Raw genomic sequence first — 18,958 nt, 5'->3', positions numbered from 1 at the left:
AGTTTTATAACAGAAAAAAAATTTACAAATCTAATAATAATCAAGTTTAACTCTTTATCTTTTTCGCATCACACCAAGTCCATCATTAAACTTAATCTTTGAAATTATACCGGATTTTTGTTCTTGTGATCTGAATACAGATCGAACTTTGTCCACATTTAGCAATCTGTTGTGCTTTTCAGTTTCATCAGAATATCTATGAATATACTGCCCCATCATACCTATTGACCGTTCTGAATGGTCTATAGGTATGATGGGGCAAAAAACAAAGTTTCAGCATATTTTTGAAAACTTTTGAAGCATGACTGAGTATGCCAATAGTTTGGTGGAAGTGAGAGCCAGTCTTGAACTCATTGCTTATCAAACCCAATCATGTCAAAAATCAGGTCAGAAAAGACATCAACCAATTTTTTACTCATTTTATAAATTTCCTTGGTATCTTGCTTTACTTTATTCTCAGACTTATAATAGTCAGAGCTAGGCATATCAAATGACAGAATTGCTGATGCAATTTTTGCATTCTCCTCTGATGCTAACTCATCATCTAGCAAAGCTAAAGGTATCATTGTCGAATCCAAATACCAACAGTGTTTATACTGAGACTCTAATACAGCATCGACAGCTATTGGGTTTGTACATACCTTCTTGTACAAATGCATTTGATGTATGGCTGTAATGTCAAGAAAAGGAGCAAACAATAAATTCTGTAATAAGCTTAATTTCAATTTTCAGTTTATCATTTTCCTGAACAAACGTAAGTTGGTTGGATAAAAGCCGAAGCTTTAGATAGTAAATTGCTTTTCCTAAAAATCTTGCATGATGAATAGCACCAGTTTTTCTTACTTTATATGTTATAGGGGATAAGTATGTGACAACTAATTCTGCAAGCTCACTTCTATCATCTCTATAATACCTGGTTTACTAATGTATGCTTTGCAAAATGTTAATGACTTCATAGCTGCCTTTTCTAAAAAACTGCTTTTAACCTTATTCCAATCAAACCATAACAGTAGAACTGAATTATAGTTAAAATTATGTTCTTCAAAAATATTTTTAAGCTTTTTGAAAAGTGGATTATCAGGTCCACTAGTTTCTTCATTGGTCACTAATTTCCAAAAGTGAAACATTCTTAATTCAGTCACATGATGCTTACATGCTATTTGGAGGAGATACTTATCCAGTTCTTGAGATATTCTGGAAACTGATCCTTTATTCGTCCAAGTGTTGGATGATGTTGTATCAAAGCATATTCCTCTAGTTTTTGACGTAAGTTGATATTCCTTAATTAAGTTCATTACACCTAAGAACTGAACATTTTCTTTTTTCATTTTTCTATATGCGGTAGGCTGACTGCTTTTAACTTCTTTAAGATCAACACCTGATTGATATAGAATTGCATTTGTTACCTTCTGTAAAACATTTAGTGATATATCACAGGCTGTAGCAGTAAGTGAAACATTACCAGCAAAACCATCTTTTGGAATTTTTGCAATTACTGTGTCTGGGTTTTCAGAGACTTCTATATGATACCAATCACCTGGCTCGAAATCAGATTCAATTGAAGAATCATCGCTTAAAATTGTGTCTATAAGTTCAACGTTGGGTACATCATCTCTCAAAATCTTAGGCTGTAAACGATTTTTCTTCCTGATGCTTTCTTTTGCCTAATTAACAGAAAAAATGTAGTTTTAGTTTTTAATTTTAAAATTAGTGGAAAAAAGAATTAACAGAGCTTGAGAAAGAGCTAAAGTAATTAATTAAAAGTATTGAATACCTTTTTTCTATATTTAATATCCTCTGAACCAATAACAAACTTTCTTTCATTTTCCTGATCTTCAAGAAATTTTAGATCTTCAATCTTGTCTTTTAGTGATCTTTTTTTATCTTTACTGATTGTGTCTTTGAGATTAGAATTACCAGCCCAAAAAAGTTTTTTTATTTCAATCTCTAACTCGTTTTGTTTAGCCAAATCACCACTATTTCCCCTTTTTGCATTTTTTTTCAAGTTGGAATAGGACTTATGCAATTTAAAAAGTTTTTTAACTAAACTTAAATCAGTTAACACATCAAATCCAGCTTTAATCCAGGGTCTCTTGATTTTAGACAAAACACATTCACAACAACTCTCCGAACATCTAGAAAAATTTTTTTTAGGGGGACAAGCAATAATACTTGATATTGATACAGATCGACATTGTTGGTTATATATTAAATGTTGAAGTATATCCAAGCCTGTTGGAAGTTGTATATCTAAATAGAAAAATTTATATTTTATAAATAAAATAAATTTTTTAGCAACTTATGACTCATTATAATTCCAATATTAATAAAAATGTTTATACCTGATATAGCTGGTTTTGCCTCTTTTATAATAAAAAGTTCCTTTTTCATTGACCTAAGTTGTGCTTCACTCATTTTTAATGTTTATTGTATGTACTAATCTGTATTTATTAGAAAAATTCAAAGTTTTAAACTATCAGAATTTACACAAAAATATATGTATATAACATTAGGCATAACAGAAAATATATTTTAAAAAATAGCAATTTTCATGATTTTCAATATCACCAAACATATATTTTTAAACAAAAATATAGGCCTATATATATATATATATATATATAGCAGAAAAAAAAAATTTGAAAAAAAAAAAAAAATTGCCCCTCCCTCAAGATGCCCGAAAACGACCACTTTTTGGTCAATTTTCCCCTAAATTATTAGCTTGAGGGGGGGTCAAAAGTGAAAGGACAGCGCTCAAACTTTGTGAGGCTCATTTTTTATATATTTGCCCCAAATTTAGGAGGTATGGTTTTTTAGACTTGAAAATTCACTTTTTTTGAATACCCCTAAGATATATATATATATATATATATACAATACTGTTGAGATTTAACACCATGTTCAATCTTTTACAGATAAAACAAGAAAATTAGCTTTAAATAAGATGAGATTCTTAACCGCTGTTTCAATTGGTAATTTGTTCCAGAATTTGACTGTTTGATTTGTAAAAAAAACTCTCACGATTTTGATTTAAATATTTCTTATCTGTAAATAAATGATGTTTGTTACCTTGAATGTATAAAGATGGTCCTGAAAATTTAAAAGAGCATGGATGTTGAGGGGGTATTTTACAAGTTATTTTTTCTAAATCACTAGCTGATTGGACCCATAAAAATATGGGTCTTTGTAAGTCTATTGCTCATTGACCCTTTTCCTTTTTCCGAGCTTTCAGGACCTACAAAATATGGTTCTTTATAAAAGCAACCATTTTAATACTTTTTTATTCCACACCGATCATTTCTTTATCTATTCTTTGTTACCTTTTCCACATACATAGAGCCTATAAGAAATTTAAAAGTAGGTTGTTTTTTTTCTTAACGCATATTATTAATAGCTCATTGATATAGTACGTTGTCATCAGTGTTGTTTTTGTAGATTTGAGACCTCTCCATATTGTAATAAGTTTTATATTTTTTGTGGTTTCAAAAGAAATGCCGAAGAGCTTTGTAAAATAAAAAATAGTTTTATTTACACATTTATAAACAAAACACAGCAATTTTCAATAGTTTTTAATTCTATTCAAGTCAATATTGAACAAATATGTCATCTGATAAATCTAAAAAAAGTAATCAAGTTAAAAAAAAGGAAAAAATACACCACATTAACTGGAAATCAATTTATTTATTCATAATAACAAAACCAAAAAAAATATAAAAAACTTTACAAAAAAAATTCAACTACAGCTGCATCATAAATTGACAGTTTAGATTAACCAAATACAGAAATACTAATTTTCTCACAACTCTCTCTCCTAATATTGTACATTCTGCAGGATCCACACTCCCTATTAAAAAAAAAAAGGGTTGAGCTTTTGCCTTAAATTTTAGTCCACACCTTATGAGATATAGTTTTATCTGTTCGGCAATAGACTCCTGTTTATTTGTTCTGCAATATGCTAAAAAAGCATGGTAATATTTATCTAAAATGAAAAAAAATTAAATTAAAAATTAAAAAAAGTAAAAACATAACATATCATCACTACAAACTAATTTACCTTTTGCTAATGTTTTTTTCTAGAGCATTGTTAAAAATAATCAAAATCTAAAACAAAAGACATTTATTGCAAAGACACAAAAGCACAAACACTTATAAGCAATCAATGCAAACAAATTTTGTAATTTGACCAAAAAATAAAATTATTTTTACTTTGATTGCGACAAACTAATTTCTTTTTAACTTTTATACCTAATATATTAATATTTATATTAATATAATATATTAATATAATATATTAGCTATAAAATAATATATTAATTTTTATAGCTAATATAACTATTAGCGAATGATCAACATAGTAAATTAAAAAAAAAATTAATGTTTACTAAGTTAAAACCATACTAACATTTTAACATTTGAACCAAGTAAATTTACAATTATGATTTATAAAGTACTTGAATTATGATGTTAGCGCAATGGTTATTAGGAGAACTTAAGAAATAATAAAGATGAGATAATCAAAGCAACAAAATAATAAAGGTAAAATTATATAAACAAAAAAATAAATAAAAAAAAGCATATAGTAAAATGTTTATTTTTATTAGAAATAGGATCCTTTTAATTAAAAAAATTAATATTTTCATAAACAGATAAAGACACATCATAAAGTGCATACACTGTAAAAAAAATTTTTCATTAAAAGTTCTTATTAGATACCCCTATTTCCCTACATTGTTATTCCATTTTAAACATTTTGCACAAAATGTTGAATTAGAAACTAAAAAAAAACATATGTAAATTTTTTAAGAAATAAATTCAAAAGATTCTTTATAGGTAAATTTAACTTTATAAAATCTAACTATCACCATCAGACGATAACATTGTAAGTAGTTAGATTCATATAAAATATGATTGAATATCCAACAAAAATTATTTAAAACCAATAAAAAATAAAAAGCAACTTGCTAACTTTTAAAACATGGTCATCTTTAGCTTTTATATAATTAACAGCCTGTCAAGATACAATTTTAATACATTACTTACAAAACATGCTTCATTAAAACTATAAAAAATTAAATTTTTGAAACTTTAAAAACAGATTAAATATTAAAAAGCGCATACTATTTATAAATAAAAGTATATTCAAAAATTATATTATTTATGATTATGATAATGGAAGATTGAACGATATTTCATTTGCAGTGTCTCATGCATTATCAGTTAAAATCATCCAAGTTGACTTTTTATTAATTTTAAAAATTTTGATTTAAATAAAATGGTGTATTGTAAATACAAAATTCAAATCTTCAGTTATGTTCTTAATAAAAAACATATTTTTTAAACCCTCATTACTGTTTCAAAAAAGTAAAGGTCCCCGCATGACAAGTTAAAATCATCAGCTTACTTTTTAATTTTTGTTACTTAAAAAGCAAAACAAGACAACTTTATAGTTCTATAGATTTTATATATGTTATATACTTATTTTCCTTGCACAAACTCAACTTAGTTGTAGAAAACGTGAAATGTAAAACTAAAATGACATAAGTATCTCAATCATGACACATATGCAACAAACTTCCCCCCATTTTATGATATTTTCAGAATTTTCAGCTTTTTTAAAAAAATTTTTGTTTGTTAAAGATTATAATATCGTTATATATCTTTGTATAAAATCTCTATAAAACTTCAAGAGTATTTTGATTTGAAAATATGCAATATTTTCAAATACAAAATTCTCTTGAAGTTTAAAATGTTTGTTCACATTTTCTTATAAAACTAAGTGCTGCAACTCTTTCTCGCCATTACCTCGGTTGCAATGGCTGCCAAGGGTTTCGTGTCAAACATGCTCAAAGGGACACTACTACTATTAAATTTGCTAATAAGATTAAACCAGTTGTACATTTGTATGAGATCTCCTTGTATTCTTCATTATTTTAAAGATGTCAATTTCAATATTTTCTAGTCTTTCATTGTATAATAGATGATATAGCTCAGGTATAGATTTCATTACATGTTTTTGATTTTTTTCTAATATGTTTATATCTTTTTCAATAAAAGGACTCCATACCTGTATTACAAATCCTAAATGTGGGCGTATTTGACTACAATACAGCAATTTTATTAATTCACTATCTTTATACTAAAATGATTTACACATTATACCAAATTTATATTTTGCAATAGATGATGCAATTTTAATTTGTGGTTCCTATTTTAAGTCATTTGAAATTAATACGCCTGTGCATCCGTTTCATTATTAACTTCAGCTATTACTTTAAAATCATCTGCATACATAACAGTTGGTTTGGAGGTTGACTTGAAAGATCATTGATGTATATTAAAAATGCAATTGGACCAAGCACAGAACCTTGTGCTACACCGCTTACTATGTCCATACATGATGATACACTTTCTCCAAGTACAACTCTTTGCTTCTTATCAGTTAAAAAAGAAATTATCCACTTCAATGACAGATGTAAAGCCATATGCTTCAAGTTTTAGTGCTAATATACTATGTAAAACCAACTTAATATAATATATAAGTTTCCAGATTTTTATTTGAGTAGTTAAAACATGTCTATTAACTATGTAGTATGCGTGCTTCTTTTGTATGTGCATGCGTGCTTCTTGTTTTTTAATAGTTAATCTTAAACTTTTATATATTTATTATACTTGCAGTTAATAATCCACAAATACAAAATATTATTTACTGTGGTTGTGGTTGATGTGTATTGTGAAAATACTTCTGCACTTCAACCACATGTTTAATGGCATCTGTGTGGGTTACTTTCATTTTCTAAAAGATTTAAATAATGTTCAAAACACCCATATAATAAAAGGTTTGTATAAATTTCTATGTAAAAATCTCTTCTTTTTTTTTTTACCTTTTTTTCATTATTTGTTACCACAGTGAATACTTCATTGTGGGTTTCCTTAAGATCTTTAATGACATTACAAAAAGTATGTTACAATACTTAGTTGTTTTTTTATTTAATGCACAATCAGTCATGCATAAAGTTTAGACTTTAATCCATCATATGCACTGTAAGCAATAATCAGATCATTAGTAACACAACTCTATCCATCTCACATAATTGTTTTCTCATATTGGGTAAGTTGATCCAGTGCCGTGGCTAATGGATCAACTTACCCAATATGAGAACCCCTCTCTCCCCCTACTTCAAAAAAAAAAAACTTGTCATTACGGCCCTAATTTATTTTTTTAATTTCTATCATTACGCCTTAGTGTGTGTGTGCTCTTGTATGCTATTGGGGCATTTAAATACATGGAATGAATAACCATAATTAATATAACTAAAACCTTATTAAATAAAATTTCCAGTAAAAAAGTAAAGTCTGATTGATTGAATTTAGTTTAATAAATAGATAATTTAAAATTGATAATATTGAATAGAGTTTTTGGAGCCCACCAGTGCAATTATCTAAGCTATGAGTGAGTATTTTGAAATAAAGAAAATAGACATATAGAAAATAGGAAAAAACTAAGTTTGAAAGCTAACATGAAAAAGTTTTTTCTAACAATTATTCTGTGACTTTGTACAAAGCGAAATAACTTATTTATCCTTTCGATTAATAATGAGTATATAATAATTGCTGTTATAATAATAATGATTGCATCACTTTTTATTGCATAAAATATTACTCAATCTCCATGTTCTTCACTGGTTAGATTGATTTTAAAATCACATCACATTGACTCCTAGGTGTTTTTAGATAAAGTTATTTTTACTTTGGGTTTTATTTTTAACCATTTTTGTTTTTTGTATGATGACATAAGATAAGAATAAATAATAATTTTAAAATCACCAGCTCTTTTAGATGTTTTTGGATAAAAAGTCATTCCATATGAAATCTGCTCAGAATGGTTTTAAATTTCAACTATCGCAGATTTTGTAATAAAATAAATCCTGCAATTTTTAGCTTGATTAACCAACCTGTCAAAAGTTATATTTGAATCAATATTAACTAAGAAATTTATATTTCCAAGAAATTTAAGTTTCTAGAACTTAATATAGATTTTTGACTTTATCTTGTAAATAAAAAAGATTATCACCTGAAATGGATTATTTGGGTAAAATACTATAACTATTCAAAATTTCAATAACTTTAACTTTTTCAATAACTATTCAATTTTCATAACTTTTAGGCAGATCAAGTTCAAATTTTATGGATTATGTTTTGTTTGTTGTTGTTTTTTTTTTTATAAAATATGTGGGTAGTTGAAGTTTGAAGCAAATCTAAGGTGCTATCCTGGAGCCATTTGATATGGAATGACCCTAAAGTTATTTATTTTAGGTTTCTTTTTTTTTAATTTTTTTGATTTTAGGTATGCATATAAGAAACTTTTGTAAACAAATTTAAAGACGCATTTTTTTTTAAAAAAATGTAAAATTTTTATGAAATCTGTTCTAAAATTTATATAGTTGTATCTTTTGAGTATCAAAATTTATTTTGATGAAATCTACTTATAAATTATGATGAAAATGTTTTGATAAAAATTGATATTTGTTTATAAATATATATAATATACATAAGAGACACAATTATGTTAGTGTTATTTTTTTCAGCAAGGTAATGTTTGGTTAGGATTTGTTTAAATCAGTTGCTAAATGATGTTTTCGATAAAACATCATATATTCTTTTAAAAAAATATATTATTTTGTGTAGTTCATGCTTCTTTTAAAATTGTATGTTAATGATAAATAATTTCATTTAGATGATAATTTTACATAATGAAATTCCATTTTTAATTAACAAACTAAATGATAATAAACTATCGTACTCTTTGTTACCATAGAACATCTAAATCAGAGCATAAAAATCTTAACAAGACAATGGTTTTTCAATTTCATACAATACCTAAAATCAAGATCTAAAAGCTTGACAACCTACTTTTTTGTTGTTTCGGTAAACAACTAAGAACATTTGTTATAATGTCCTTAATACACTATAAGTTGACATTTTTTATGTTAATTTACGATAAAAACTAAAGTTATTTATTTGACAACTTTTTTTGTTGTTGCAGTAAACAACTAAGAACCTTTGAGGAGTGTATTTGCAAAACCTGATAATTCACTTCTTTTTATTTCCGATATATTAACAAAAAAGTTTTTCAATTGGTTAAACTGATAAAAATCAGAAGATATAGTAGAAGGAATGTTTCAGACAAAAATTTAAAAATCATGCTATTTTTTATTTTATTTTAATTGAAAAATTAAAAACATTTTATCTGGTTTTGTTTGTCAATTTTTTTTATCTGGTTTTGATTGGAAATTTATATTTTTAACTGAATTAAAAAACACTTTTTTGAGGTAATCTTGACTAGTGACTATTTTAATAATAAAATGAAGAGTTTAATTTAAATAGGGTAGGTTCAGCAACTGTTTTGCAGGTGGCGAGTTGTTTGGGGGCAGCAAAAAAAAGTTTTTAGGATGGCATGGTAAATTTTGTATTAAGTTGGCAAGAAGGGTAAAGCCCGTATCAGACAGAGAGATGTAAAAACTCCTGGGCCATGTTTATATACTATATATATGCTTTCCATTAAGTAAATGGAATTCCATTCCAGTTAGTAAATGATGTATATCTTTGAGCTTCGCTTAACTAATAAAACGATTTTCCATTATATTTATTAGATTGAACGCATGTTTCTTTCCTTTATTTTCTATGTTTGTGAACTTTTTACTTAAATATAAATCATTTAAATTGTAAAAATCCAACAAAAGGTTTATGTCAAAATGGATGACATTTTCCAGTCTTTTACAAACTATTTTAAATTAAGTCTGTTTTATAGTATTACAATGACTTAAAAATTTGCACAAAACCACTGGGCTCTAGTATTTCATTGTTTGCTTTCAGATCTTTTCAATCCAGTCAAATAATCACATGGTAAAAAATTATGTTTTATCACTGGAAAAACTTAACTTTCTTTATATGATTTGATGAATTAAACAGCCAAAATTGTGCCATTACTAACACAATTTTGTTTTTATTTTGACCTCTACCATTACTAACTAAATGAAGTGTGTCAAAATCATTAGTGAAATGCAATGATTTTGGCATAAGTATTGTTAGAAAATGATATACTGCATTGGCAACATTATTTGATCCTCAACCTGCTTGGAATTCTAACCAGGTGTAAGAGTATAATTTGCTATTCAAATCATACAGGCCTAAATTATAGAAGCTAAGTTGCCTTGAGTAAAGTGTTTCTTGTATCGTAACTCTTGTGAATTTTCAGCTTAATTAAATAATCAGCCTTTCCAATACAAATGCAATTTTTAATCATTGTCAAATGTGCAAGTATCAGAAGCAGGCGGTTCAAATGAAAAGAAATGAATTAAATTCACCAACAAATACTCTGTAAAATATTTTGTATACAAAATGTTTTTCATAAGAAACAAAAAATGTTTCTTATAAAAAATAGAAAAAGTTTCTTATAAGAAATAGAAAGATCAATCATAAGTGACTTTTTAAAGATATTGTATAACTTGTTAATACATTTTGAACATGTTTGAAGATAAAGTTTTACACATTTCTTGCGACCATAATGACTTTCTGTAGCTCAAAGACTTGAATAAAACTTCTTATGGCTTTGTTTAACATTGTTTATTGTTTCTCGTCTGTTTCCATCACGAGTTCTCTAAGCTAATTCACCTGATAAATATTGGCAAGGTAACACACCATTAAATCATTTTCCCTAAATTGGAAATATTATTTGTCAGAAAATGTTCTTACAAACACAAATTTTTGAATGGTTTTGGTTGACATAGTATTGTGTAGCAATTTTTCTACTTTTTTCATTTGTTGTTTAAGTATTTTTGGTTTTCCCTGTTTTGGTGTAATCAAGAATAATATTATCATGTTTTATCTTATTGCATGGCTGAAACAATATATTTTTAAGTTTCCGAACATCTTCTTCTCTAATCTTCTTCTTCCAAAAAATGCTGGATCCGCCCCTGCCAACAATTTGGCAGGGGTGGATCCAGGATTTTTTGGTCTTTAAGATAGCTAACTTCCAGACATAGAGCAAACTCCAAACGTTTATATGTTTATACTTATGTCAAATTAGGATGCTTTGCAAAAAAACTGGAATGATTTTGCCTGTGAGCTCTCACGTTTGCGGCAGGGGTGTGGGGCAAAAATTTTGTTTTTTTTTCCCAAGCTCCAATCATCGCAATCTCAAAGACCAAAAAATGCTGGAACCTCCCCTGCAAATTGGTAACCATACAAGTTCTTTTCTGACCGAATATCTGCAAAAATATCTGATAAAAAGCAAACATAAACTAAATTAAGAAATTTATACAGTAAATATATAAATTAATACTTGTTATGACAATATAATATGTTATCAGTATACATATAAATTTATTTTTTTAACATATATATATATATATATATATATATATATATATATATATATATATATATATATATATATACATATATATGTTAAAAATATATATATTTAGATTATACATACATAGATGATTATACTATTATACTAATCTATTATAGATAATCTATATATATATATATATATATATATATATATATATATATATATATATATATATATATAGAGAGAGAGAGAGAGAGAGAGAGAGAGAGAGAGAGAGAGAGATTATCTACACAAAATATAAACACATTTATAGCGTGATGTGTTCAAGAAATATATATTATCTATCTGATTTTTGAGGACATTGAGATAGAATTCTTTTGTTATATGTTTTCTTGTGTTGTTGTTGGATTCATTGCTTATTTTGTTTTTATTTAGACAGTTTACAACATTTTAATACTTAAAGTGTAAATATTTTATTCGTAAAGGATGATTTTTATATTTTTAATGCAGTGAAATTTTTTTGTTAATTCTCTACTGTTTTAGTTTTATTCATGAGTTATGTATAATTATTACTTTTAAAAATAGTTTGATAAATAAATAAATAGTTGGTGGCGTTAGGAAGACATGTTTTTTTTTTACTCATCGAATAATTTTGACTCATAGATGATAAATGATAGGGTCAAATTATTATATTTCAACCAATGTCCTGCGGGTCACCATCTTTGATATTCCAGATTTTTACATATTGTTATGTGCATTATGTAGTTAGGTTAAATTCGAAATTTCAGACTTCCAAGTACAATGGTTGAGAAAATATAGCCTTAGAAACATGACATAGTGGCCCCCCTTACTGTAGCATTTTACTATTCATCCACAAGACTTTACAGATAAGTTTTCTGATTAGTTAATATTGTCTGCAATAAGTGGGCAAAATTAGAATTAATATCTTTTAAAGTATATGAGGCAGATGGGTTTTTTTTTATAATAATGACAAACCATTATGAAAACTGAAGAAATTTATTGAAAAAAAATTTTTAAATACCTATTTAAGCACAATCAATCACTGTCAATTACAAAATAAGTTTAAATTCAGATTTATTTCAAATACAAATTTAGATTCAGCAAAAGTAAAATAAAGAAACCAAGTCAAACAATGTTTATCTGTAAAAAATTTAAATAAATTATTTGGTTGATTTGTCTTCTTCTCAATATAACAAAGTTATAAAGTTATTAAAGGAGAAACCACAATCTTTATGTTATAACATTAATGACATTTAATTAACTTAATTAAGTTAATTACTTTTAACTTTACTTATAACATAATAAATATACGCTTAAGTTTTTTTCAACAAATTAGTTTTTTAAAAAGTTGTTTCAACAAATTAGTTTTTTAAAAAGTTGTTTTAAAATGTGGTCCATACCGCATACAGACCACTGAATACCTATAATAAAATAGAATTTAAAGAAATAACAATTTCAATTTAAAATTAATTTAGATATTTAGATATTAAGTATCTAAATATCTAAATTAATTTAGAGACTTTCATTTGAACCATAATGAAGGTCTCTAAAAAGTTACTGCCCCCTTTATTTGTGCCCCTATCTTCTACAAAGACCAGATCAATGAGAGGGCAGCCAACCATATCTTTCTTTTTATTAAGAAATGGCTTAATATTAGTTGCACTCTTCAAATAGGCCAGCAGGCAGATTAGAGGGGCTCTGGTCTCTAGTAACGCATTCAACCGCTGACAAATGAAAAAAAGAGTTATTTAAAAATGCATTTTTAGTGTGATTTTGACAAGTTTATAATGTTTGCATTTTCAGATAGTTGGGTCTAATGGTCTTATTTGCTGTTAATCTTCAATCAAAACAAAGTGTTAGAAAATTTGACTTTTTTGGCGAATGGATGTTTTGCTTTAAGATATATTTAAATTCTAAAGTGCTACAAGCTACCTATATTTTGCCCACTTATTGCAGACAGTAGTACCTAATCAGAAAACTTATCTGTAAAGACTTGTGGATGAATAATAAAATGCTACAGTTAGTTTTATTTTGGCATATTTTAACATATTTAAGAATTTTTCCAAAGTTGAGGAGGTTATAATTTTTTTACTAATTAAATACAGGTTAATAAAAACCACTTTTTTAAAAAGAGAACTATCCAGAAAATAGTTCTAGAAAAACTGAGACACTTGTTGAAAGTGAGAAAAAAGTTATACAGCTGTAAAGTAGTCTGTTTTGACCATTTTTAAATCGAGGGGTGCCACCATGTCATGTTTCTAAATCTATAATTTCTGAACCATTTTACTTGGAAGTCTCAAGTTTCAAATATAACGTATCTACATAATGCACATAACAATATGTAAGGATCAGAAAAATCAGAGATGGTGAATCACAAAGTTTTCATCAAATTGGTTGATATATAATGATTTGACCCAATATCACAAAAAAACATGTTAATTTAAGCTGAGAGAACAAAAAAAGATAAAATGTATTAGAATGAAATGTTTTAAAATTTTTTAAAATTTTAAAACATTTGAGGTTTAATAATTATTTTTAAAAGTATAAACGGCTAGTATTAACATTTTTTATTTTTCTTATTTTGGGAATTTCATTATAATAAACGACAAACTGCGTCCGAAAAAAGTTCGATCAACGAATTAGTATCGCCCAAAGTTGTTTTAAATATTTACTTTAAGCAAACATAAAACAATAAATTTAAATTATTCTTAAATTTAAAATTTGCTTTTACCAATTATAATGTGTCCTAAAAAACCAGTCTTAAGCAGTCACATATACAAAGTATTTTCTATAAAACCTTTTTTCCGTGTGTTTTCCCTATTTTTTTAACCTAGTAATTGGCAATTCCTTTTTTGTAAAATCTCACACAGGTCATGTGCGAATTGCATTTAATTTTGTTAAAATGGCAATATAAAAACACAAACTTTAATCTTGGATCTGATCAATGTAAAAAAGTCGTGCGAATTTATTTTCTTTTAAAATAATGTTTATTTCACTTATCTCTTAGTGACTTTAAAATGACGATAATGTTGTCAAAGAAAGTTTTTTTTAAATTCTTATCGTTTTTATATTATTTTATTTCATAGAAAATCTTTAAAATTATTAGTTTATGTTCTCCAATGAAAATGTCTAAATTATTAATCTACATATTTTCAAACTTCAAACGTGATTTACAGTCATTTTATAAAATGTGATCAAAAAATTTGATCCTGAAATATCACAAATGTTTTTTTACCGGTTGCGGTAGTTACGATATACTTCAATATCTATTAGCAATACAAATTTTCTTTGTTTTGTTCGAATTTGTCAAAAGATTTTTAAAGTTCGATGATCGAGTTTTAAAATGTCATTTTGTTATCATTGTTTATTAATTGACATTGGTTACAAAACTTCTTAAACTTCGTGAGTATATTTCATTATATATTTAATTATTTGTTTTTATTTTAAAAAGTTTTGTTTTGAAACTAAATTTAAACAAAAATAAATTTTATATAAAGTAAATTTTTTTTTTATAAAATAACAAGAGAAAAGTGCAAAAAAAAGTAAACAACTTCAGCTTATTCTTAATATATTAAAAAGAATAAGCTGTGGTTTTTCACTTTTTTTGGAAATTCATTAATTAAAAAAAATTAAAATTAATTATTATAAAGTTTATATTTTATATCGATTATAAATATAATATATATAGATCGAAATAAAACATAATTTTCAACATAACTCGGGTGTTAATTGTATTTTCAACAGACTGTATTTTTCACTGACTTTCTTTTCATCTTTGATTGACTTTCTTTTTTCTTTTATATTATTCTTTTTTTATTGGTATGAACTGTCCATTTAAATGAACATGTACCAACTGTTAATTTAACAGTTGGTACAATTTCATCTAAATTCAGTCATTATTCCAGAAAGTTCATTAAATTTTTTTTTGCTTACAACAGATGTTTAAATACGCCGAGAGCCTTAATTACTTTGGCTTAAGAATACAAATTAATATTAAATATTTAAAGTTCATAAAAATACCATTTTATAAATATATTTATAAAATGGTAAGTGTCTTGAAATAACTTTTTTTTTTCAGTGATAAAACTTATATTTGTAATATTTGTTTTAAAAATATTTTTACGAAAGAAATTTTAAATTTGATTGATTATGTTATCGATTTTTATCTTATCTAAGTTTGTTGCTTTTTTATTTCTAAAATCATTTACGTTTTATAGCAACTATAAAACATATAAATGTTTGTACGTAGGGTAGCATCGTGAAAATCTTGATTTTAATAGTGGTAAGACCTATACGGTCTGTATAGGCTTCTTGGAGCGCCTTTAGGAACAAAATAAAAATAGTTTGGCACTTCTACGTAAAAATCGGCACTTTGCTTTGGCACTTTGCTCTTATCCGTAAAAATCGGATACCTGGTAACCATAGCTTTGTAGCTATGCTTTAACGATAAAATTATTGTTTATTATTGCGATTGTATGAATATTATATCAAATGTTTTTGTTATAAAATTTATCAATAATTACAAAGTATATACTGTTCTTAAAGCGCTTTTTTTTTGAAGTTTCCAATCAACGTCGAATTCGAATAAACAAATATTTAAACTCTCACTCTTTGAGTTTTGTATAATTTATTCACACAACTTAATTTAAAATGATTGACGAAGGAGATTTTCGATGTTCTAAATTTAAAATTACAAATTCGATTTATAAAATCATTCATTTCACTCCAAATCTGTGTTTAAATAACATTTGTTTTCTTGGTGTCTTATTACATTATGTGATTGAACAAAAATTAATTTATTTTCATTAATATTATAAATATGATTTTGTTTTATATTATTTTTAGTATGTTAGATTTATGATAAAATGAAATTATTTTATTATAAAAATGTGATAGAAATTATGTTCAAACTAATGAAAGATTTTTTATAATTTTTAATAAAGAATTATTATATTGAAAGTTTCATCATTTTAATTTTTCTTATACACGATCCTAATTTAATATTAATGTAAAATATAATATTAATGTGTATAGTTTAATTTTTTTTTTATTTATGATCCAAATGTTTATATTAATGTATATAATTTTATTATGTAATGTATTTAATAATAATATATTGTATATAATTTTTTAGTTAATTTTAATTTAGTATAAATATATGTATTAATATCTAGATTATTTTAATTTATGTTATGTTTTATATTTTCGATTATTATTTATATTATTATTTATTTGTTCATTTTAATATAATATTTATTTTTTCTTTAGATCGTCTACTTAAATTATCTCGTCAAAGTGAAAATGAAAACGATTATCGACTTGAAACTTATTACGTTAATTTATTCATTGAATGTTTTTATGAAAGTCAATCATCATTTACTGATGAAATAAAATTTATCGTCGATGAACGAAAGCGAGAGTGGAAGATTTCGATTTGCGATGGAAAAACTTCTTACAAAACTTCTTGTGAAAATTATTTCGTAAATCATTACATTAAATCTGGAAGAAAGTTATCGTCGTTAAATGTTCATAAAAATATTTTAAGTGATGAAGAAAAAAATCTTATAATTCAATGTTCAACAAATGTTCGCGAAGTCAGGTTTGGTTGTCCAATTGAATTCGAAGGATGTAAACCGAAAGATAAGATTGAAGAGTTGTGGATATTCATCTCATGTTATTTAATAACGAAAAAAGATTTTGAAGAAAATGTTCTTCCGTGGATTAATCTTTGTGAAGAATTAGGTCTTACACTTCACGACGACATCGATTTCATTGAAGAGATTTGTGAATGGATTCGTTGTTCGAATGTCAAGTGGTTGAGGATCAACTACCGTGGAAAATATTTTTATAACCTCGATAAATTAAAAAACTTTATAACACGAAAAAAATGTTTAATATCTTAAATGAAATATAAACAATAATTATAAATTAATTAATGAATTATTTAATATATTATTTTATAATTAAATAAGTTTTGAAATATACGAATTTATTTTAATAATATTTAATAGTTTAATAAATTTTTATTATTAAAGGATGAAATAATTAATTTGTCTTAAAATATATTAATAATAATCAATTATAACTATTATAATATATATATTTATTATTATTATTATTATTATCGTTGTTAGTCATAATTTTATATTATATTTGTTTATAGTTTTTATTTAATAGTATTAATAATAATAACGTTGATATTATATTTTTTCAAAATGGATATTTGAGTTTTTTCTTAAGTTTATTGTTTAATTAACATTAATTATAATGTTTATTACATTGATCGTGAAATATATAATTATAATTAATATAAATAAAAACTAGATTAATTTTTGTTATATTTTATTTATTTAATTATTTTGAATATTTTTCTAAGGTTTTAAAACTTAAAAAAATGTTTGTAAAGTTATATTGAAAATTTTTTGTTTAATGTTTTATGTATTTATTTTTATGTAATTTTGTAGATATATAAATTTGTAATGAAAAATTAAAACTTTCGTTTTTGATTTACACAATCTAAATTTATGTTAATGAAAACTATTTTTAGATTTTAAAATTTCCGCCATTTGTTTCTTTAAAAGATTTTTGTTGTCAACGTAATAAAAATATTCGAATGTTTCTTTGAAGTTATTTTGTTCGAAAGTTGAATTTTCAATTAAATAACTGTTTACCGAAATAAATACTTAAATATTAATATTTCAATAAAACGCATTTATAAATTTAGTAACTATATCTTTCACTAATTTCAATAAACAATTATAATGAGTTTTCTTATACAGAGGTTTAAAGGAAAGTTTTTTTTACTTGAGGTACCAAATAAAAAGTAGAAAACAAAATATAGCAAACATTTGCTAAATTAATATAATCTTTTTTGTACTAAAAAGTAGAAAATAAAGTTTTTTGTTTAACTTTAATAGTTCAGTAAACTAAAGATTGACAGGTCTGCACAAGGTTTATATAGAAATATACCTGTCAATCTTTAGTTTACTGAACTATTAAATTAAAAGGTTTATTTTCTACTTTTTAGTAAAAAAAAAGATTATATTTTTTAGCAAATGTTTTTGCTATATTTTCTTTTTTAGTTTTTCAGTGAATATTTTAGCAATCTTAGCTGATTTTAAAAATGAAAAGATGTATTTATAAAAGGTTTCCAAAAGAAACGATCACTCAGATATCGATAAAATTCCACATGTAGGACGACAAAGTTACTTGATGAAGAGTTCATATCAAGTGAACTCTTCATGTCTTTGTCGGTTCGTCTAACAGTACTGTTGCACCTTCTAACATCGTGTGCTATTCCTGTCCGCTTTCTATATGCTATCTTTCTAACACAACTTCTTCTATATTTCATTCTAATTTACCTTCGTTCTTCCCAAACTCACTTTACTACTGGTTCTTAGAGCAGGTAATGACGCTCCTTTGAGCAATTAGCTGGCGGAGGATAAACCACAATACCATCAAAGTCCACTTGTAGGATGACAAAGGAAGTTGAGGAAAAGTTCATATCATGAATTCTTTAAGTCTTTGTTGGTTCAAATAAAAGTACTATTGCACCTTCTGACATCGTGTTCAATTCCTTTC

The 18,958-nt window shown here is 25.5% G+C and overlaps 1 protein-coding gene across 2 annotated transcripts in view; it reads left to right on the top strand.

Moving 5' to 3' along the window:
- Positions 1 to 17,430, top strand: part of LOC136076787 (NACHT, LRR and PYD domains-containing protein 3-like) — a 107,074-nt gene extending 89,644 nt beyond the window's left edge. For both annotated transcript variants that reach the window (XM_065790238.1, XM_065790237.1), the window contains one exon: positions 16,646 to 17,430. In XM_065790238.1, coding sequence (XP_065646310.1) covers positions 16,646 to 17,280 — 635 coding nt within the window. In that variant the 3' untranslated portion in view covers positions 17,281 to 17,430. The remainder of the gene's footprint in view (positions 1 to 16,645) is intronic.
- The last annotated feature ends 1,528 nt before the right edge of the window (positions 17,431 to 18,958 follow it).

The sequence above is a fragment of the Hydra vulgaris genome, chromosome 02 (genome assembly GCF_038396675.1).
Source record: "Hydra vulgaris chromosome 02, alternate assembly HydraT2T_AEP".
Taxonomy (NCBI): domain Eukaryota; kingdom Metazoa; phylum Cnidaria; class Hydrozoa; order Anthoathecata; family Hydridae; genus Hydra; species Hydra vulgaris.
The sequence above is the reverse complement of the archived record's forward strand: the minus strand, read 5'-3'. Positions and strand labels throughout refer to the sequence as shown.